We start from the raw sequence: 23,746 nt of genomic DNA, 5'->3' as shown, positions 1-23,746 counted from the left end.
CAGACTTGCCGGTACAGCAAATTGCGTGGTTAATGTAATTCCCGTCAGACATTGCAATTCGACGGGAATCGGGGGGTGGGCAATGTTTCGGAATTTTTATGTTGCAGATGTTTAGCCAGAAAAACGGGATGGGCGATCTCTCAGAACTTTATGGTATATATATAGATATATGTCAGATTGACAATTTCACAGGTGCCCATCCTCTATTTTTTCACGATTATCTTCAAATTTTTAGTGGGTGCTTGCTCGGTAACTTACAATAATTAATTTTTTTTCTTTTTCTAAATGCTTGTTTGAGTTTTGAGCATGAGGGTATTTGCAACTTTCGGTGATGGTGGTACTGCAATGTGCGAATCGCGCTTACGAACTCCTGGATGATTGGCTTCACAATAAAAGTGCTTGCTTACACCTTCCTGACGTGAAAAAACAGAGTAAGGCTATAATACTACTCATATTTGCAACTCCAGCGGACTATAGGGGCACGCTCATCAGGCAAAATGGCAAACGAAAGGAGGTCGTTTTCGTCGTTCAGCACACCATAAATTTCTTGCACTGCAGCGTAAAATCGGTGTTCCATATGAAAGCAGAAACCTTCTTCTAGTCGGTGTGTAGGAGTGACATGGCAGAAGCATAAGAATAACTAATGGAAGCGATGTTTGTTTCTATGCTGCCTGCGAGAACTAAGCAGCGATAGCAGACGACAGAGTCGAAACAACCTCCTCTCCTGAACTTCTCGTCATTGCCGCTACGCCGCGTCGATTTCGCTGGAGTCGCCAATATAGCAAAACACGTGTCGCAGACCCAGCCTCATACCATGTTCTACGACGATCATCCAGATGACAGCCATTTTGATAGGCGCCAGTGCGCCCCCTATAGGCCGTGAAAGTTGTGAATTTATTTGCTGCCCAGATTTTTGGTTAACAATCTCCAATGCTAACACTAGGACCTTTTTTTTTTGTGGCAAAAACAAAAAAAAGTGTATGAAATAGAGGCAGGTTAATTGTTCAAGGTCGCAACTTGCCGGGGTTACCATTACAACTGTAAAATACTGGGGGAGTGCCTAGCACACTTTCACTGAAAACTGGGTCAATCTAGATACAAGCGCTTGTCCAGTCGAATCGGGCGCTTAACGTATGATTTGCAGAATTCCCAAGTTTTGGAAATATTAATAGTGGGTGCTTCCACGGTATTCTATGGCACATAATTAACCTGAATTGAAAACCATTTAGAAGCATAGCGTAAAATCCCGAGAGATAACCCAGCTAACATCAAGAGCAAATCAGGTGAAAATATAGAGTGGCCTAACTTTCTGTGTACAATGAAGAAAATTTTAAAACATTACTATTTTTAGGTCATGTTCCTTTCAAGCTTGTTATGGTGGCGAGGGGCAACGAAGCAAAGAGGACTGTACTTCCCAGCTAGCAACATTCGCTTATATTCCGCCATAGCTAACTAGCCGCATTTATGCCGAGGTCATCATTGACCCCAATACTACTATTTCTAGGAGTCGGGTATCTTTCGGTGTTTAAAAAAAATAGCAAATCAAGCCAAAAATAGGGGCAAGCTATCTTTCGGGGGTGGGGCATCTCTCGGAATTTTACGGTAATTATTTTATAGAGCCAGGCTGAGGTTTCAGCAATGCATAAACTTGGGAACCAATACTTATATTTTATGATGAAACCAAGACTGATCTGAAAAACATACTTGACAGTACTTGACAAACCTGTCTAAATCATTGTCCATATAATATGTGTTTGGCTTGGGAAATCTCGGTGCATTTGTTTATGTACTGAGACTCGTACCGCGACTTTTGACAGGAATGCCATTGGTTGTTGCTCTGTTCAGGGCACCTCCCGCAAAGAAGCCCTGCTACAGCAGTAACACTATATACGAAAGTCACATCATTGGGTTACCTTACAAGTGGCAATATTAGCTTGATCTATAACATCATTGGTCATGTGACCTGTTGATGTTATTTCTATAACGATTTCGCAAGCTTGCCCTCGCTAAAAACATTCTACATTAAAAATTATCGGGGGACTGATCTCATGGTTTGCCATCTAACAATATATCCACAAATGGCAAAAGAGAAATGTAGGAGGTCCCCTGCAATGTTGAGTACAGTTTCTAGAGCTGTAAAGTGTGGTCTGTAGAGCTACAGACCATGCGTCAGTGGTACCTACTGTATGTACCCTTGTAGAAAAGAAGAGAGAAAGTGATCTTGATTGTCTGAAAAATAGGAACTCAGCTTTGGTTGGCCGTCGGTTTAAAGGAAAATTCCCATTTTCTTTCAACTAAAAAAATATAAATAGTAGCTTGGTTGTTCTAGAAAGGACACCCTGTATAGTGAGAAGCTTCATTGTCCTCTACAGTTTGATTGTCCAATGAAGAATACATTTTGGGGCTAATTTCCAAGTCAAGAGCATCAAAAAAATAGTTACGAAAACATGGTAGCGTGGCCAAGTCTCCCTCGGTGCCTGCCAGGTGTCCTTGGAAAAATCACTTTGTTCCTAACCGGTTATCAAATCCCAGATCTCTCGCTCCATAGTTGGACAATCTACTTCCGCTCCAGTGGAGCGACTCAGATGAGTGTTGTTATAGCTGCTACATCCTTTTGTTGCAGCAAGAATTTGAACTTTTCTTCATACTTTGCATCAAGCAGACTAGCGCAGAATGCATTCCGTGTTTGTGTTGGCATCTCTAGTAGATTACCCATAAGCCAAAGAACCAAAGCAAATTCAAACATATAGATACAAACACGCACGTCGGTCGGCTTTATGCAAAGTTTCAAGGTAAGTTCAATTTTATAATGATCGAACCAAATATCGGCATTTCTTTCAATGCTCAACAACTGGCAGCAGACCAGCGTTGTGGTTTCTGCTAAGCTGCTTGCATCTCGCTTCTTCTTAGCTGTGAAGAGACGTGTGGAGAGGTGGAAGGACATGGGGTAGGGCTCTGACGCCGTGTTTGCGTGGCAGGTCACGGCGCGGACGTCAAGTGCGTGGACTGGCACCCACAGAAGTCGCTCATCGTGTCCGGCAGCAAGGACAGCCAGCAGCCCATCAAGCTGTGGGATCCAAAGTCGGGACAGAGCCTGGCCACCATGTGAGCACGACCTCTTCCAGGGACTGACACGGCTTCTACTTTCGGTGTCGACCCTTTTGTGCTGCGTCGCCGGTGCTAGCATATTTATCGGAGTGCAGCAACTCTGCATTGCTGTAAGAGCGTGCAGCATTACCTTGCATCATATTTGCAAGCACCCTATTGCAGAGGAGATGCGGAGTCATAAGACACACTTGTGCAAGGAGCTTCGACACCGGTTTAAAGGGAAGATGCGGCGGTTCTGCATTTGAGAAAAAACAATTGAATTGTGTTCACTTGGCTGCTAGCCTGGGGCAGCCATCCGTCGATGACGTCATGAACAGCAGCTGTCTTTCGCATTTTCTCGCGTTTAACAATACTTGTGCAGCAAATGGTTTGTGTATTCGGGTTCACGGGGTAAAAATACACTAGAATTAACTTCTAGCTCATTTTTTTTAAGAAGCTCTTTAGCTTCCCTGTAAGTGCTGCAGAAGCCGTGCTAGGCTTGATGGCATAGAACGTAAAATGTTAGATGCCAAGTATAACGAAGTGGATGGTGAGCAAGAACGAGTGCGGGCACCACAAAGTGGGCCGTATGAGAGGGTTTTTTTTTGTTTTTTGCCCCTTATCCAGAGATGAATAGAGAAGTCGATTTTGAAACCAGCAAAACAGTAGTGGAGATTAGGATCCTTTTTGACGAGGTGAATTACTGTCAATGGCGAGATTTGTTTCCTGAATCAAACTGCTCTGTAGCAACTTCCTAGTTTTCGAGTGCTCGTCCCATGTGCTGTCACAGTGCTCAATATTGGGCCAACCAATATCTTTTTTTTTTTTTTCTCTTCCAATGCAGAGCTATTGCCACAAAGTGAGCCATCTTTTCAGAAAGCTATTTTCAACTATTTGTAAAAACAATGTCGGCACGGCTAACTTTTTACCGAGTAAAGAGGGCGGCAAGGTTTACGTCTTGCATGTAATAGATTGGAGCGGTTTAAATTTCTCCGTCTGGGCCAAAGCTAAGAATTCTTCATTGGAGCAAGCGTGTTACGTCGGTCCCACCCCCTTTTTTTTTGTATCAGGGTCACCATGCTTATCAGACGCGCTTTTGTGCAGCCACGCGCACAAAAGCACAGTAATGGAGGTGAAGTGGAACCGCAACGGCAACTGGCTGCTGACGGCATCGAGGGACCACCTGCTGAAGCTGTTTGACATCCGCAAGATGAACCAAGAGATGCAGACTTTCAGGGGGCACAAGAAGGAGGCCTGCAGTGAGTCTCCCCGTCTCGCAGTACTGCTGCCATTTTTTTTTTTTTGACAATAAGTGTGGCAAGACAGGGACAGAAAGTGAGAGACACATAACAAGGCTAACTTTGTTTTCAGGCCTTGCGTGGCGTGTTGTGTCTCACCTCCCCTCCTTGTTTTGCAGCATTTATTGCCCAAAGGGACTACCATAAAATCCCGAGAGATAGCCCACTTAACATCAAGAGCAAATCGGGTAAAAATATAGAGTGGGTTAACTTTCAATGCACAATCAAGAAACGTAAAAAAAAAAAAAAACTGCCATTTTTAGTTTTTGTTTTTTTCAAGCTTGTTATGGTGGCTATGAGCAACGAAGCAAAGATGACTGTACTTCCCAGTCAGCAGCTTTTGCTTATATCCCGCCATAGCTAACTCTCCGCATTTACGCCGAGGCCATCATTGATCCCAACACTACTATTACCAGGAGAGGGCTATCTTTCGAGGGTAGGGCATCTCTCGGGATTTTACTATATGTATCAACTTGCACATCTGTCACTGTTGATGCTGAGATTTGCAGGGTAGCGATTATGATGTACTGGTCTAATGCCTGGAATCTGTTTCCGACTGGCGTGCTTAACATCCCATACTACTCATCTTGCGCCAGAATGCCTTAAAAAGACAACGGGAACATTTCACAGGAACTGCCGTGTAATGTCACAATCTGTTACCGTCCTGCACAATGAAGACGGGTGAATGGTTAGTTGTAGAGTCTGTGACCGTCCAAGTTATCGCGTACGACTCCTGTTTTTGCTTTAATGTAACCTAACTTAGATGGGCTGATAAAAGAGGAAGTTGTCTTCGTCTTCATATTTTTTGCAGAACCTTTTTTTTTGTTGTTGTTCTTTGGTAAAGTATATGCAAAGTTTGTTTGTCCTCTTCGCCTATTTATTTATTTAGTACTACTTAATCCAATCAGGGTCATGGTAGGAGTGACACAGCGTAACGTCAATGATTTTTTTTTTTATTTAGTACTACTTAGTCCAATCAGGGTCATGGTAGGAGAGACATAGCGTAACGTCAATGAAATGTTGCAATAAAGGTAGCTATTTAGCAATGAGGGTTCAAGCTGTAGAGGGCATATGGGGAGCAAACATATTTGTGTATCGCTGTACGATGCAGGGAAGCATTCCATGAGCAGTCCACTAATGTTGCTCTGTGTCGTGCTCAGCAGTGTCCTCTGGCCCTCACTAGTTTACTTCCCTTGCAGGCCTGGCATGGCATCCGATTCACGAGTGCCTGTTTGCCAGCGGCGGTTCCGACGGCGCTGTCATGTTCTGGATGGCTGGGTGGGTGCTTCTCCCTTTACATCGAGGCCACTCGATAAAACAGTGCAGCCAAGCAAAACTGTGGCGTGTTCCGACGCTGTGCTTGTTGCCGAGTGGTCGCAGCTCAACTTTTAGCGTAAAATATGGTTTTGGACTAGTGCAACTTGGTGAAAAAGTAAAACGCAACAGCTTTACGACTGAGAAAACACTGTATAGTGTCATCGCGCAGCAGGTCTCTCTGGGGGTGATTGCTTGCTCCCATTGGCCATTGTAAGCGATCACAAGACCATGGTGACAACCAGTGGCAGCAACCACAAGCCCATCCTCGCAATCACCGACAATTTTTCTAGTCAACAGTAAATTAAAGAATCTCGACATCCTCACAGTTTTTCACTCACTAACAAAATAGCCATACATATGCAATGTGCATTGGCGTCGGAAGTGCATTATTATCTCTATCATCGCAGCACTCAGCTGGCTATTTTGATTGGATAAATTATTAATATGGCCGCAATCCAGTTTTTTTTCTTTGTCCCGTTGTCTTCACATTTTTACCACATTATTTGTCATTCAGAGTAGATAATCACGTCCCCATTGCAGTCACATTACAATCTAATATAATTTGAGGTATTGGCTATTCATATGGTGTGCAGTAACTCAGTTAACTTCATGCATATATATATTTTTTTTATTGTGAAACTTTCTTTGGCTAGGTGTTCGGCATTTCGTGGAGCCTTGATAAAACCGTGGCTGCGTGGCTCAACACTGGTGGGTTTTTAGTGGGAGGGAAGCGGTCATTGCAGTAAAAAAAAGCATGAATTGAACCCAGACCATCTAGATTATTAGGCAACTGTCTTTCCAGCATGTCACGACACATCGCCGTGAGTTGAGGTGCCATTCGGCGGGAAAGCCCTGCGGCGCACCCGGGTTAGCGCCGGTATCTCCATTCCAGGAAGTACTTTCGAGAGTACATGCCACTCATTAAGCCAGTTGCTAAACTAACCAATGAAGAGTGCCAAAAGCTTAGACGCCCCACGTTTTACGTGCAACACAATCACCCCACAATTTGCTATCAATATTTTATCAGAAACCTTTTTTTCTTTTGTTTTATTGGGCAAACTGTTTTTATGCTCTTATAGCATTACAGTCACTGATTTAAAAGTCTTAATTTTCTCACTCATTATTTTTTTCGTCGCATTTTTACAAAGTTGATTCCCTTCTTGCCATCACCAAACCATCAATGTGGCTGAAGCTGGTAGGAAGACCTTGAAAAGGAAGCTCCCCGAAACCTCAAAATTGCAGCTGACACTGCACTAAAAATTTATTTTGAGGCACCCCAAAGAAGCTACCTAAGTGAAACATTTGCTGCCCTAGGTTCCTTTCCGAGCCACTAGTCTTACGCGTCATCTGACTTTGGAGGTCGCCGTGGAGCCTGTCGGACTAAGACGTTCTCCGGCGTTGTAAAATTTCAGGGCCGACAAGGAAGTGGGGGCCATGGAGAATGCACACGACTCGTGCGTATGGTCCCTGGCCTGGCACCCCCTGGGACACATCCTCTGCTCTGGGTCCAATGACCACACCAGGTGAGTGCACGCTCGCTCCTTTCAAGGACAAGCACGGTGTAGGCCCAATCTCGGTTTTGTGCATTTGCTTCGTTCTGTGGGTATCTTTGGTTGCACAGTGCAATCCACTTATAACGATATTGGGGAGACTCAAAGATTCAATCCTTATAACCAATTATCGTTGTATTGGGGCTAGAAACTGATCGTTTTTAGTCTAGAGACTCTAGAAACTGAAAGTTATAAGCAGTACGTCGTTATAAGCAGGTTGCTCTGTAGAGACATTCATTATGATTGTTATAAGGGCATTTGACTACCATCAACTGGTGTGAGCACGAAAATAATTCCACTAAGCATGGCTTCTCGTTTGTGGCTCCTACCGGCATGACCCGTGGCCTCCGGTGGCCCTGTCTGTGGCGTGCAGTGTGGAGTGTGTGTCTGAGTGTCCGCCCGTCTCGCAGTAAATTCTGGACGAGAAACCGGCCGGGAGACAAGATGCGGGACAAGTACAACCTCAACACGTTGCCCAGGGGACTGGACGACACTGGCGAATACGGTGGGTGTGCACTTTTGCGGCTGAACCAACCACCTTTTGGTGGGTGGGGTGCCCCGAGTGAAATGTGGAAACCTTGTTTTTTTATTGCTCATCTACAGTCCAATTTCACTAGAGTGCGAGTGTGTTTTCTGGTGCCCTGTCCGAATCCATTATGTTTAGTGTCTAGATGGCTGTTTCTTCTGGAACCATAATAAATATAATGATTATAAAGCATTTTCTGCTGGAGCAAATGCTTGCCTTAAAAGTGCCAAAAGCCTGAGAGAGATCTGTATGTCTTTACCCTGTTGAAGAAAAAAAAATGGGGCGGTACATTGGTCTCTGTTGAAAGGGAAAAACACTGCCTTTAGGGAAACCTTAGACTCACCTTTTTGTCCCTCTGCCGAAATTGGATGCAGAGACCAAAAGTCTAGGTTACATTGCCTGTTGAACACAAGAGGAACAGTGATCCTGTAACCTTGGGTGTCCTTTTGCGTCCTCGATTTGTTTATGCGCAGCATCCCAAACTTTGAGATGCACTGCTCGGCTTAGTGGTACACATACCGAGTGTCACGTTTCTTCCACAGACGAACCAGCCACAACCCCAGCGTCTGCTACGCCCAACATACCGGGCATGGGCCTGGAGCAGGCTACCCTGGACATGGTGCGCGCTGTCCACGGTCAGTATTGGACGCTTTCGTTTTCCACAGGCCCACGACTGGCCTTTCTGTCGCTCTCTTTGTACCCCGATCGATTTGTTTATTTGATAATGCGCTATCAAACTGAGCCATGTCTTGGATAACTGTGATGACTTCAGTGGACTGTGAAGCAAGTGTAGCTGCCATCTGTTTTAGGGGCCTCTAGCAGACGAAAAAGAGGTCTACCAGACTGACCCATTAGCAAATGACGGCAGTATTTCGAAAGCTGCTGCTTCAAGGTGATTTAGCTTTTTTCAGACAAGGTAGTAGATACTTGTCCATGGTAAACCAATGGTGTCTTTATTTTGAAAGTTTGTAAAGGTTGACATAGAAAGAATAACCTTTAATACCTCGGCATTGCTGCTCGTTCAGCCTTCAGATGGCGTACTGTCAGAACTGTTTCCAATTGTCTTACGTCTTACGAAGCAGATAGGGCGACACAATACACTGTTTTGCACATCGGTGCACAAGCTGTCGAGGCACGTACGAGGGAGCCTGGGATATTCGAGAGCCACGTGCTGTGCTGATGTATGGTGAGAATAGAGAATGGTGACACACTGAAGGAATAAAACAACTCTTGTGTTTTCACAACTATTTTTACTTGAAGTTAGTGGAAGGATAGCACTTTCAAAAATGTTTGGCAGAGATTGGAAGCTGAAAAGTTATGGAAAAGAAAAGGAAAACCTTGGTGCCTATAGGAGACTTTTAGAAAAGAGTGTATGCTGTATTGGTTGGTGCTGGTCACATGAATGCACGTGCGCTTTCTTAGTGACCTGTGGCATGTCGAGGCACAGAAGTGTTCGCTGCTTGTCATGCCGTTTGCTCAGTCACCTCAAATAGCTGCCTCTACTCGAGGCATATTTTAATTAGAAACAAGATTTCTAACTAATAGGAGTGTTGTATCAAGCATTCATATAAGGTTAAAAGTTGTTCACATGCGGTACATTGTTCAAAAAGCAAGCAAATTACAGTTTCCTTTTAGTCTCCTTGCATTCACGTGTGAAGTTGCCTGGGAACACGCGTGGTTCCCATAATTCTGCGTGAATCGTCCGAAATTGTTCATTACCACGGGCAAGCAATATTTTTCCGAGTTTCTTTTTCGATTGGAAAGCTCTTGTTAAAATGGAAGCTTGGGCGAGTTGGTTATTCATTTTGAGGTTACAGTGTTTGTCTCTTTGTGTGTCTCTCGTTTTGTCTTTGTCTTTTGTGCTGTAACCTCAAGATGACTCTCGTTAAAACGCGCTCATCTTTGGCACCAACTTGAGCGCGTCGAAATTTCGGTGCTCGTCGACACCGTCTTTGAGCGAAATTCGTCGGAGGGTCAGGACCATGCTAGCCGTGTCGGGGGGTGTGCAATGTCGCTAAACTTTTGATTTCGTCAATGTGGGCGGGCGTCTTGCAGATCTGCAAAACCCGGTGCCGCCGCCCCTGGGTCCCCCCAAGAAAAAGGAGCGCCCTGAGCTGCCCATCCCGGGGCTGGACTTTGGGGACGAAGGCCAGGAGGGCCGGCACGGGGGCCACAAGCGCACCCCGTTCTCCAAGCCCATCCCGAAGCACTTCCAGCAGCAGTGGATGGAGAACAAGCAGCCGCTCCTGCTCGCACCGCCACAGGACCAGGGGGAGGGTGAGTGAGGGCCTTCTTCCTTCCTCGCTACCACCCTGCTTGCAGTTGGTTGGCTCTCGGTGTTCGTCTATCCGACGGCAACTTTAGATCCAGATTCAAAACTGCAAAAACCCTCTAACCTTGTGTTTCTCCCACCACCTTCCACATCCTGCCTTTATCGGCGCTGAAGGCAGAATGTGGCACCTTCACCTTGCTTCACCTTCCATTTACTAGCAGTGAAGGCAGGGCGCAAAAGTTACAGCAACGACATGTGTCCCTAATCATGAGTCGGGAATGACTTTTTAAAGATTTCGATAAAAAAAATTTGTGTTGTCTGTTGTTGGGGGATGTAAACTGGCTCCATAAGATGGGCGCTAGCTATCGTTTGTGTGCGCAACTATGTGAGGGGCGGTTTTCACACAGATACACAATCATGTAAGCTGGAAGCCAGTGTCATCTATATGCCACCGTGTCAAGTAGCTGTCCTACGTCTGCTACCGACAAGGAACACATCCCTGCAAATCAAGATGTTGAAAAAATTTAATGCGGCTTTTGGTTAATGTAATATACAGGGTTGAACATTTAACATTCTGCCCTCTCTACTGAGGTTAGTTGTTTTCTTATTACTTAAGGTTCAGCATTCTGCACTGTAAAATTATATATGAAATGCTTTCTTTTTTTTTTTATGAAGTCTGGTATTTCAGTCATGTCCCTAATATTCACCACAAAGCTGACGGGCAGTTGAATATATTTGCTCGCCGGACCAATCATACATTCGTGTTCTGCTGCACGGTCATGCACCCGCCCATACTTGTGCACAGAAAGCGGAGGTCAAGCGCCGTATGCCACACAGTGGGACCAAGCGGAACCGAGAGACCGGGACAAAGCTGTCTGCTGCAATTGGTCAGCGGCACGGCGCTGACCAATCGCTGCAGATGACAGTGTCCCGGTCCCTTGATTCCGCTTGGTCGTGCCATGTGACATAGGGCCCCAGGTGATGAAAGGCAGGTGGTTTATTGGTCCGGTGAGCAAGTAGGTCCCACTACGCTGTCAGCTCAGTATTTAACGAACCTTAGAGCAACAAATGCAGAATAGTGTCTCGTGAACTAAACAAAATCGGCATTTGGACACAACCTTTCACGGCACTGGCCATTCACAAATACATTCCTTATTGGAGTTGGTCAGTACCGCTTGAGTGTGGTGCACTTATTGTGTTGCAAGCCGCTTTTTTTTTTTCTGTATTGGGGTTATGGAGGTGCTTATTTGGTTTTAGGTATACTTTGTTTTACTTTACGATAAACCACAGCGAACGCCACGAGATACCCCACTCAATCCATGCTGTGGATGTCTCACATGACTACACGCACCTGCGTGCCACCGCACCCCTTTCAAGGGTCACGTGCCACTCGCATGGCATTGGGCTGGCTTTGATGGATTGTAGCATCCTCTGCGGTCTGTCGTAAGGTGAAATGAAGTATAGTGTTAGAAGAGCGGGCGGGACTGTCGCAACTTGGCAAGACAGAGATGATGCAACTTGGCAAAAGTGACCATTTTATCGCCTATCACCGAACCACTCAACCGCCCTTTCTTGATTGGCGACGTTGCACCTGAATGCAGTGTATCCCATGCCTCGTTGTCGATAACAATGGCCTCCCTCCCCCAGTGGAGATCCCTCCTGGCGGCCCCAACCTGAGCCAGCCACCTCCCAACCTGAGCCAGCCTCCCCCGCCCATGATGGCCCCGCCCGTGGGCATGCCCATGGGGGTGCCCATGGGGGTGCCCCCTCCCCCTGGGGGCTTTCAGGGTGCCCCGCAGCAGCAGGGAGGGGGGGCCATGGTGGGACCCAACACTGCGGTGCCGCCGCCAGTGATGATGTTCCCCTTCGGAGGTGCACCGGGAGGCCAGGAGGCACCCAACGGACGTGAGTTCCTGTTGATCGCCTGGAGTGGGATGGAAAGTGGTATACTGTGGGTACTTGTCCTGCAGGGTAACTGGCACCATGGGAAAGCTGGTATTGTGGGAAAACTGGTACAACAGGGAATCCAGTGCTATGGGTACTTGTACTATGGGTACTGGTACCATGGGCTCTGGTACTAAACGGAAGCGGAGACTATGAGGCTGCATTCACACTGGCATTTGATTTGCATTCGCGAAGCAGATCTGCTTGATTTCATCAACTGCGCATGAATTTGTATTGCATCTTAAAAGGAATACTGAACCAAAATTTGAATTTCGCAAAGTAAGGCTGCAGAAGTGTTGAACGGGACGCTACGAACCCCAAAACATCACTCGTACATCGATATCCCAAACGAATGGCCGTACTTTTGGAAAAAAAGGGCGCGATCAAGCGAGTTCTTTGATGTAACTGTCCTCCAGGAGAATTTGAGAATGAGGAGAAGCGGCCCCGCTTCTCTCCTCCTCGCTTCAGTTCACCAGCTTGATGGGATGTAGCGAGGAGGAGAGAGAATGGGAATCATGACGTGCCTTGTCTCATGGGCCTCTTCGGCCAGGTTCAATCGCGCACTTCTCTCCAAAAAATATGGCGATCCGTTAGATATATCGCCATATGAGTGAGAGTTTTTGGTTTTGCAGCTTCCCGCCTATCCGCCCGGCCTTGTTTAGTGAGCTCGAAATTTTGGTTCAGTATCCCTTTCCACGTTCACAACCGCTTTGCGGATGCGGTTAAGTCGCCAGTGTGAATGCAGCGTATGCACTGGTAAAAATACTACAGGGAAACTAGCACTATGTGTACTGGTACAATGCAGAAACTGGTACGATCAGTACTGATAAAGGTACTATGGGGAAATTGGTACTATGGGTACTGGTCGTATGCATGGTTTCCACCTGACGTCATTCAAAGAGCGCTCCGATGACCACCAGAGAAGAGGGGAAGAAGGAGTTCCCCTCTTACAAGGATCCTCTTTTGTGCCTCTCAGATTCGCACAGATGTCGCTATATTCTCCTCCCAAAAGATTACAGAAGATTAACCCGTTACTCAAAATTCTTACAAAAGCAGCTTCCCTCTCCTCCTCTTACGTGGTGGTCAGAAGTATGTAATGTGATGTCAGTATAAGCCTTGTATAGGAAAATCGTTACTATAAGTACTGGTATGTTTACTACGGGGAAACTGGTACTGTGTACGAGTACTGCTAAAGGTACTATGGGGAAACTGGTACTCTGGGCACCAGTACTACGACTACCGGTTCTTTGGAAAACCGGTACTACGGGTACTGAAACTCACCGTTTACCGCGGTACAGAACTTGGGATTGCATCTTTTGCAGCGATGGGCGGCATGGGCGTGCCGTTCCATCCCCAGGGCATGGTCCCCATGGGGATGCCTGGGCAGGACCAGGGGGCCCAGTTCCTGGCCCACGCTCCCCCTCCCCAGATGGGGCCGGCCGGCATGGGACAGCAGCAGCAGGGGGGCGGAGAGTGGCGCAGCATGGCCGACCCCGGAAACAACGCCAACAACCTCCACAGGGTGAGTGGTAACCGCCACGGTGTCGAATGAAGGAAAACCGGAAATTCTCCTCCGCGGCTCCCACGCTGCGAGGCTCAGCGGCCCTGCCGACAGGGAGGTTGGACTGGAGAGGCCGGCTCACTTAAAGCTGGTTCACGCACTTGCGACTACTTACGACCGTGTGCTTTAAAACCTCTAAATCTTTTGTGACGAGAAAACAGATTAATGCAATCTATTGGTAGCTGTGAAACACTTGCAGTTTCCATATATTTCCTATTTTTTCATGCATCATTCTTTCTTTCTTGGCACAAAAAACTTACGACAGTGTTATAGGTGACGTAGGTGGTACGTAGATTTGATCTCGCAAATACCGCACAACCTTCGTTCTAGTGAAACGCGGTTCCAGGGTCAGCTCAGAAACGGCGCCAGCGTGCCAGTGCATTTTCTCGTCCCAAGAAATGAAAAGAGCTCGATCGTAAGCAAACGTAAGTGCGCGAACGGGCCTTCGAAGCCACTAAATAAGCCACGCTTTGGTGTGACGGCACTTGAGCCACCTCGTTGCTTAAAACCATTGTGACCAGTCATCTGAAGCTGCGCCGTCGCGGACAACCCGAGCTGAAACGGTCCTTCGTGCTTCTCTGGCGTACCTGCCAGTTTTCGAGAGATCTGCAGCACAAACCGGGAACGGAGCACCAAGTTGAGGTCTCGTACTTCGGACTATTCGATAAATCGAGAGGTAACGGAGCTTGCGGGGACCGCAGACGCAGTGAGAGGCCGGATCGGACACTTCAGCTCAAGTTGTCGTGGGGAATACCCGAATTCACTGGAGACATTCCTTCGTCCTCCAGAATTGCTAGAACAACCTGCGACGGAGCAGAACGATGGCGCCTGAGCTTCCCAACACCGTATTTAAAGCTGAGGAATTGCATTTTCGAATTGCACGACTATATTTCGAACTGCACCTGCTCTGCACTAGGCAACAAAATGGGGACGCCCACAAGGCAGTCAGGAAGTGGAGTGTCGATACCCTGAACCACGGGTTCTCAAACTGGGTTTTTAAGAACCCATGGGTTCTTTCAGAGTACCCTCTCGGGTGCCCTGAGCTCCCAAACGTTCTTGGCCATCCTGGAACCCAACTGAAGTATTCTTCCAGTGTAAGCACCGTACTAGCAGATCCGTCCATTTATTCGTGCATAACTATGTGGCTCCCTACTACGTCCATTATTGTTTACGAGGTACGTAGGCTTCTGTTCCGCTTTATTGCGTCGGTGGTGAGATCGGGAAGTTTCTTCTCTGCTGTCGATCGAGAACGACGTGCGTCTCTCAGGAGGGAAAGGTACCCCCTGCTCTAAATGTAGCTTATTCAGTGGCTCTAGGCCCGAGCCAACGACGGAGAACGGGGCTAAGTGGGTTTGCTGGAACTTTTATGCACTGCTTTAGAGCGCAGCTCTTAGGCACATGTTTCCGTGTTTCGGCGGAGCCGCGCTAAATTTAGCGGTAAAGTTGACGTCACATGACCTCAACAGCAATTCAATTTCCCACTAAATTTAGCGGGGAATTGAATTGGTGTTGAGGTGACGTGACGTCAATTCCCCGCTAAATTTAGCGGGGAATTGAATTCTTGTTGAGGTCACGTGATGTCAATTTTCCCACTAAATCTACTGGAGAAACTGAATTTGTTCATAGGTGACCTGACATGAGGTCACATGACATCATTTCCTCTCTAATTATAGCGGGGAAATTGAATTGGTGTTTGAGGTCATGGGGCATCAGTTTTCCAGCTAAATTTAGCTGGACGAGAAAGAGGAGGGGAGAGGAAGAGAGGGTATAGAGGAGGAAGAGGGGCATACCCTCCCTTCCTCCTCTTCAATAGCTGCGCTCTAATTTCGCATTACCGAGATTCGTAAGCATCTTCAATTTTTTTTATTTTATGTAACCTGTGCGGGTTGACGCATTGCTTTTTTTTACTGCAATTTTAACATAGTGATAACTGCAGTAAATAGAAAAAACTGTTGCGAGTGAGTTCTCAATATTTCTTATTAACCATTTCAGTCGTTGGAACATAGTCAGCTTATTACGAGGTACGAAATTTAGGAGCGGGCAACAATCGCTGCTGAAGCTACGGCAATGCCCTCTCTCTCCTCAGCAGCAGCAGCAGTTCCAGCAGCCTCAAGGGGATGGGGGTGGCGCACCCAACGACGGTGGCTTCTACCAGCACCAGCCGCAGCAGCAGCAGATGTGGAGAGGGGGCGGAGCCGGGGGCAGCCCCCTGAAGAGGGGCGCACAGAACAACAGCGGCAACAACAACAGCAACAACAACAGCCAGGGCTGGTTCCAGGGAGACAGCACACCCTCCGGGCAGGACGGCGGCGGCGGGGGGGGCCACAAGCGCCCCTGGGAAGGGGGCCAGGACTCTGGGGGGGGCGGCCCCGACTCCAAGATGCAGAGGGGGGGCTGGGGAGGGGGCAGGGGGGGCTTCGGGCGAGGGGGCTTTAGCAGGGGGGGATTCAGGGGCGGAAGGGGCGGCATGAGAGGGGGCGGAGGGGGCATGTTCCGCGGCAGGGGGGGCAGGGGCGCGAGGGGACACTGAGACATCCTCGTTTCATGCATTTTTTTTTTTTTTGGAAGGGAGCGAAGGCGAAGGTTTTGGCGGGAGGGCATTTTGTTTATCCAGGTAGAGATTTCCGCGTGGGGATCTGAACGGACAGTGGTTACAGCTGGGACTTTCGAGAGTGGATATGCCTGTTGGGGGGGGTGGGAGGGGGGCCGTTTTGTTCACGTGCGGTCTCTTGCTCGTGGTTTGAACTGTGGTTGCCACCTGAACATTGGGTGCAGCAAGGCGGTTTCTCGAAAGGTTCGGCCAGATCATGCACTCCTGGCAGCAGGTTGACACCCACATCGTCTTTTTGGTCTTCGTTCCGTTAACTCTTCGTCGCCTCGTGTGTGCTACTCCGTGGAATCGGTGATTGACTCGTGGGCGAGGTGGGAAACATGCCTGTGTGGTTGAGGGCGCTGGGAAAGCAAGTGTGGATGTCTGTATCATCATGGGCCAGACTCTCATCGACTTCATCGTGCATCGAGTATCAACAAGATCATCCTGGTCCTGTCGAGACGTTGAAATAATAAGAGTGTTGTCAATTTGCCCGTCTGCTTCTACTGCTTTCCAACAGTGGATCGGCCGCCCGTTATGGGGGCCAAATATTTCGTTATTTTCCATTGGGTCTCCATTGGAGTAATGCAAGTCAGTCTTGGCAATGGCAGTTGCTGCCTACTTTCAGCTTGCTTGTTATGGCTATGTGGATAACTAGCACCCATTGTTTTGTCTTCAGCTGATGAAGCAGCAGCCCCTTGTCAAAATATACTGAATCTAAATTTCAGAGTAAGCTCCCAAGACCAGCAGGTGTCTGGTTTGACTTTGGAGTTAACATCTTTCTAAGTGGATCGCACGTCGGTGGCTACAATGCTGGTAAATACAAGATAAAGACCTACCAGTTCCATGGTGAAGGAAAGGGAAGGGGCACAAATTTAGTAAGGTTTTATTTTTGTTGTATGTGCTTACCGGCATGATGGAGTGTTTCTCGGTACGCTCTACGACCTTTGTATTGGAGGGTTTGCACTCAAATTAACATTTAAAAACTTAGCTTGTCAATCTGTCAATTAGCAAACTTGGTACATCGCAAGAAAATATATTGAATACTGCGTTAGTTTACCGAATAACGTGCACCAGCTTTTTTTAAGTATAGATTAGCACGCGGCTTTGACGTCATGCCTCCGTGGTGGCACTGTTGCCACGGCACATGCACAGACGCATTACCTCACGCGAATCTGGTTTCTGCGCTCACGCAGTGCCCACATTTGGTGTGGGCAAATACGGGCTTGTTTGCTATGTTGTCCTCTGATTGGTGTACCCCTCTGCGTTCCAATGCACCAAAGACAGATTTTCGAACGCTTGCTCTCTGTATTGGCACAAGTTAGCTTCTGATCTTACCTACTCTGTACGTAAGATCAGAAGTGATCCTGTTGTTGTCAGATTACAGCAGATAGAGCTTTCTTACAAACAAAATTCTTGCCACTTCATGGTATAAAGTGGCTTACGTCGAGAATAAGTTCTGAATCAAACTGTAGTTGGTGGTATAATTAGATTTACATTAAAGAGCACTTTTTTTGTGTGTGTGTCAACGTTATTAGATTAGCTCGGTTACGAAACGGCTTGTAGACACAGCTTGCGTGAGCAGTACCCCCCTAAAGCGCGATCCAAACCAACGCTTCTTTTTGCGGCTGTAGGTCATGCGCGCCCCGGATGTGACGTATTTCGTGACGTCGCGCCGGTTCTTCGCTCCTTCCGGGCGCGCATAAAAAGGTTGGTTGATTTCGACTTCTTTCTCAACGCGCACAAAAACACGCAGTGACGTAGTAGGGCGCTCCTGTGTCCCGACCAATCGGTGGAGGGCAAGCTAGTTCCGGCTCCGCGTTTCTTCGCCGTCTGGCCGGCCAGTCTGTCGCAGTTGCACTACAGTAGTACACTGTAGTTGCACTTTGCTTGCTTGCGAGTATAGCTGCATCTATGAATTTTCCTCCCGTTTCCGACGCGAGGAAAGTGACTGCCAGAGTGCGCTCGTGCCTGCGTGCGCGCTTGCCCGAAGGTGGCCCGTCCAAACCAAAGCGAAACGGTTCTGACTAGGGGTGTCACGAACCGGCCGAGGTTCGAGTTCGACCAAGTTCGACTTTTTCGAACTTTTAGTGGAATGTTCGACGAACCTTGTATTGAGGTTCGACTCGTGTGCGCATGCGCGACAGGCTGGCCAGTTGGCTTCGGATTGGATGGTAATGGCTAAGGGATTAATTAAGGGCAGCGCTGATTGGTTATTTCAGTTAATACACTACAAAAAATTAAGGTATTAACTTCTTCAGTGATTAGAATTGGTTTCTTTTAATTGCAACTGTTCATAAAATAAAATAACCCTTCGCATAAAAAAAAAAATTCTCCAAACCTAGACATGCTTGTATCAAGGTCTGGCCACACTGTCCACAAAGTCGAACCTGTCGATTTTGGTGAAAAGTTCGAAGGTTCGTCGAACCGGTTCGACTGGGTCGAACCGCTAAAGTTTGACCTAAAAATCCGGTTCGACAAAAGTTCGCGACACCCCTAGTTCTGACTCAGAAAGCGCGCCGGAAAGAGCAAAAACGTAAGGAAATACGTGACATCCGGGGCGCGCACGACCTACAGCCGCAAAAAGAAGCGTTGGTTTGGATCGCGCTTTAGATTCGCCTCCCGTCGTTCAACGCGCCGGATGGCTGCTATGGTAACTGCAGTGTGTTCTATGGAATGTTTCGAAGCACAGCGTCCAGATGATGTTCCATCGTACTCTATGGAACACACAGTTATGAAACTAAAATTTAGATGGCGCTTCAAACGACGGGAGGCTGACTGAGGTGGGTGGGTGAGCCCCTTTCGCTGGAGTTTCACAACTGAGGTAATCCAGTAACGTGTGTGTGTCTATAGGGGGGGGGGGGGGCGCTGCATATGAAAATGTTGACGTGCATGTTCATGTGCTAGAGGCAGGACCAGCTCTACACCATCAAGTGCCCTGGGCGAACCGAGTGCAATATCGTCCCGTATTGAAAATCGCAGTTGCGAGGATGCCGCCAAAGCGACCGCAGCCATGGTACTGGGAGCCGCCATTTTTTCACTGTGCTCGTCCAGTGCCTCCTATATAAGTTACGCTATGCCTGTCGGTTTCTCTCCAAGAGGTGTCCAGGCCTGATATTCGATCTGACAACATGCAAGAATGGCTAAATAGCGCCGCCAGCGGACGTTCGTTTTTGTTTTAGAGCACAGCTCTTCGGTGCCTGTTTCCAGGTTGAGCGGCATCGCCGTCGGCGTAACCGTGCGTTGCATAATGGGACGTTTCCCATAGCGACATCACGCATGACGTCACGTGCAACTTCACGAGGGTGAAATTTTTCCACTAAATCTAGCGGGGAAATTTTCCTGCTAAATTTAGCGGGGAGATTGTTCCGCTACATTTAGCAGGATAAGTTCCCGCCAAGTTTAGCGGGAAAACTTTACCATCGTGACGCCACTCGACCCGGGAAAATTTTCCGCTAAATTTAGCGGGGAAAACTTTCCCACCAAATTTAGCGGGAAAATTTTACCCTCGTGACGTCGCGTGAATGAAGGTGACATCACGTGACGTGAAATTCAGCGGAAACCTTTCCACTAAATTTGGCAAAAACATTTCCCCGCTAAATATAGCGGAGAAATTGATGTCGCATGACCTCAACACCAATTCAGTTTCCCCTTTAAATTTAGCCGGGAAATTTTCGCTAAACTTGGCGGAAATGTTTTCCTGTTAAATTTATCGAAAATTTCACTTTAAATGGGACTGGAACAGCAGAGGAGAGCCATAACCTTTCCTCCTCCGACTCAAGAGCTGCACTCCAATTCGGCATTGCAGAAAATTGTAAACTCCTCATATTTTTTTCTAGCATGTAGTATTTATCATATATACGCTTTTTAACAACATGTGGAACAGTTTTCTGAATGTGACCACCCTGATTCTAACAAGTTTCGTTGAGGCAAAGTACTGAAACTACGAAACGAGCACGGCCGGGCCGCGCTTGTGCAGCGCAAACGCGGAGAACGCTTGGCCGCCTGCTTTGGCGGCAGTTCGGGGCTTTGGCGATTGCCTTGAATTGCACGTGCAGAAATAGTTGTCACCGGGTCATGTGCGGGTGAAAGGTAAGAAAAATAAGAAATAATATTCCGCTAAAAACAGCGAGCTGGCCCCGAGCTCTAAACTATCAGTCAAGGACATTGGGATTTCTTGCTGTCTGTGCTGTTGGGGCGACATTATTGAATCTCCTACAGAAGAGATAGTTGGCTTCACTACACGACAGGTTTGTGCGTCTGGGTGGCTCCACCGCACGGCAGCCACCCCTACTATTTGCTCTCTCCCTTCTGCTTGCCTGTGCTCTGAGCTGACAGGCATTGTTAGTGCCACTAAATAAGCTACGCTTCAGAGTAACGACACTTAGCCATATTGTGTCTTACAATCATGGTTGCCAGTTATCTGAAGCTTTATCTGAAATCACAGGACACGTTTTTCCGCCGTCCACAAATATTTTCACAGTTCGCAGCAGAGCAGAGCAATATTGCATGAGCTTCCAACACCAAATCTAATGCTGAGGAAGTCGCACTTTTCAATCATGACGATCGGAAGTTGCGTCTGCTCTGCATACGAGCCAAAATGGCGGCGCCCACAACAATGTCGGGGAACGGAGTGCCGATACGCTAAGCGCAGCTCATTTAGTGGCTCTAGGCATTGTCTAGCTGCTGGCTCGTCTTGGCTTTAGCCAACTTCTGATCACGAATCTTTAGAGGAGAGCAAAGACCACTGATCTATCCCCACTCCGCGAATGCGGCCACCAAACGGCGATCTTTCATGTTGAAAAATCATGTTTCTGGAGCATTGTGGAGGCTGGCGGCAGCATGCTAAAGACACATTTTCTACTCGTTCGTCATCATTCGCAGAACAAATTCTTTAAAACCCTGTGTAAGCCGTGAAAATTTCCGTGGAGAACACGTGGCAATTTTTACGGAAGCGCAGTGCCGCAGGAAAAAGGCACAACTCGTTAAAAGCAAGTTTCGCCGGTCTCGTGTAGAGTGATCACCCGTCCCGCGACTCGCAAGACTGTCCTGCACTGAAAGCTCATGTCCCGCGTTCCGTGAGAAATTCCCAAATCTTCAAAATATCCCGCATTTCACATCGTCCTAAAATTGACTTTGAAACTCCTGGTGCTGCCAAACAATGGGGCACGGGGAAGCGCAGAGGTCGCTGGTTATCGTGTGAATCACAATGGTACGTCATTTTCTATCCAAGCATTGCGGAAAGCGATCGTCATTCTTGCAGGAGAATCGACGCGCTTGCGCCGTTATGCCTCTCCCCTTGGTGGCAAAATATTGTAAGAGAAAATTGCTCGCCGAATGTTTAAGTATAAATTGTTGGGATTATTTTCGTACCGTTGTGTCAATGCAAAAGGGTTGCTGTTGAATTTCTTTTTTTTAGCAAAGACAGTCGCACAAGGCAGGAAGCCTGCAACTCATAACGGTCGAAAAAGAATGCAATGTTAAAAATGTGTTTAGGACCATGTTGATAAAAGTGTTAACAAGAAACAATAACCCAAAAAATTGTTACTGTTTCTTATAACTTCATTTGATGCATTGAGTTGTGCTGCAGTCAAAGAGATTAGAAGGGTAGGAGCTAGGGGGCGGGACGTCAGCCACGTAGCCTCCACAAGCCATGCTCCTTTGATGCCTCGCCTCTCTCATTTTCCTCCTTACCCTCCTCACTTATCGGGCCAACGTGACCATTGCGTGGTTGATGGTTGCGGGTAGCAGGGTGCGTGGTGCTGGTGCGTTTTATTGGTCAGTCATCGCAGCTAGAAACTGTGTCCCGTGCCCAGCCTACCGATTCTATGCCTGCTGCGCTTCGTTATGTACCCACAACTATAAAGTAAATGCATTCTGTTTTCTACAGACCGTTACTATCCTGAAAATGATAGTATTCAACGTGGAACGTCAGCGCTGTAACGATCGCCTGTTGGCGTGTTTTGGGTAATGTACCTTGCATCTGCGTGCATCAGTGGGGAGTTTTCTTTTTATCTCCTGGCTACTAATTACTACAGGAGTCAAAGCAAAAACAAATTATATACACACATGCTTGAGTAACTATGTCAACCCGACAGGTTGAACCAATACTAGGTACTTTTAAGCAATGATTTTTGTGTCCACCTGCAAATTTGATAGCTGCGCTCTCATTGCTCTCTATCACGCTACAATACGTTTGGCTTATTCTTTTCGTTGCGGCCGCTCTGCAGGTCGTTCACTGGGACGTTTTATTGCTGTCTTGACAAATTGAACCAGCTCAACTTGACACGAGGTTCGGAGATGTTTTATTGACTATTGGAAGTGCACGGAGCAGACCACACTCCACTTCAATGGGATCCAGCCACCGCCGCGACCAACGACCGAAATCTATCGTTTCCGCATTTTGCGCCCATCCTGTAGGTGGAGGAAATATAGCGACACCAGGCTTTCGGTTTCTCCCTTGCGATGGCCCTGATCGTCCCGTGTACCAGCAGCGGTTTGTCGTCTGCTCGTGATTCGCCTCAAAAACCGCTTGCTTAAATGCTTGCTTCACATGTAGCCTGCAAGGAATCCTACAATCAACCATCCATCTCACACGTGACATCTACGGTCATGTTGACCACAACATTGTTTAAAGACTGACGAGCAGTTTGCGCTTTCCACTTTTCCCCCGCTTCCTCCTCTCACTCCTTATACCCTGTCCACTGTTGCCTGTTTCCTCCTCTCTTATGGTGAGAAGGATCTTCTGCCTTGCAGAATCTCGTGTCTGGCCGTCGGCCTTTAAACTAAGTTTTTATAACTAGCTAGGCTTCACACATATTGCAACCTGCCCCCTCCTAGTATTTATAACCTCCTCGGCTGCAGTTTATTTTTATGCTTTCAACTTCAACACATTTCATATTTCGCATAAAAAATATATCACTGGTAGTGAAAGTTATTTTATTGGACTTCTTCCAAAACCGACGCGCCCCATCGCGGCGAAATACCACGCAGTGCACTCTGGGAACTAGTTGGCCACTCAATTTCGGTTTCGACTGAGCAGCTTCATCTCATGCTATGACGCCGCGACCGAACGCGCTGCTTGCGATTTCGATTATCTGGCTTTTCACGAACGTACAATACACTCATTCTCGAGCGATACAAAAACGAAGACCGTTGCACTTTCCTTGGTTCCCGAAACACCAGATATTGTGCGTGCGTATGCGAATGTAGTAAGTCGTGGCTTAGTCACCTCACCCCACGAGTGCATCTTTGAGCTCAATGTCAGTAATCCCGCCTAGTACCAGTGAACTACAACTGAAATTTGTTCGTCTGGAGCCTTACACACATTTTGTTTGCCAAACGTCCGCTTCTTGTTACTGCGAAAAGCAAGCCGCATCCTCACAGGGTATCAAAGTTGAGGCCAGCGTTTACGCATGAACTTCTCACTACTGCACAAACGTTACTATGATGTCTTCCTCGTGTCATCATATATCTCCCATTCAAATTTTATGCTGATAGAAGATTAACTTTTCCCAAACGCTGAGATCGGCTAGCTACGACGGAGGCCCTAGGCCTATAATACGGATGCTTGAAACGAACTTTTGCCGCCCACGTTCAAC

At 47.4% G+C, this 23,746-nt stretch overlaps 1 protein-coding gene across 1 annotated transcript in view; it reads left to right on the top strand.

The window, feature by feature from the left end:
- Positions 1-23,746, top strand: part of LOC8028548 (pre-mRNA 3' end processing protein WDR33) — a 47,032-nt gene that overhangs the window by 21,762 nt on the left and 1,524 nt on the right. Inside the window, exons 8-17 of the mRNA XM_040223802.3 lie at positions 2,979-3,105; positions 4,192-4,346; positions 5,585-5,663; positions 7,115-7,225; positions 7,663-7,757; positions 8,321-8,413; positions 9,834-10,055; positions 11,698-11,955; positions 13,317-13,516; positions 15,642-15,960. Coding sequence (XP_040079736.1) covers positions 2,979-3,105; positions 4,192-4,346; positions 5,585-5,663; positions 7,115-7,225; positions 7,663-7,757; positions 8,321-8,413; positions 9,834-10,055; positions 11,698-11,955; positions 13,317-13,516; positions 15,642-15,960 — 1,659 coding nt within the window. The remainder of the gene's footprint in view (positions 1-2,978; positions 3,106-4,191; positions 4,347-5,584; positions 5,664-7,114; positions 7,226-7,662; positions 7,758-8,320; positions 8,414-9,833; positions 10,056-11,697; positions 11,956-13,316; positions 13,517-15,641; positions 15,961-23,746) is intronic.

This window comes from Ixodes scapularis, unplaced genomic scaffold (assembly GCF_016920785.2).
Source record: "Ixodes scapularis isolate PalLabHiFi unplaced genomic scaffold, ASM1692078v2 PGA_scaffold1__304_contigs__length_218370807, whole genome shotgun sequence".
Classification (NCBI taxonomy): Eukaryota; Metazoa; Arthropoda; class Arachnida; order Ixodida; family Ixodidae; genus Ixodes; species Ixodes scapularis.
Note: the sequence above shows the minus strand (reverse complement) of the source record. Positions and strands in the feature narration are given on the sequence as shown.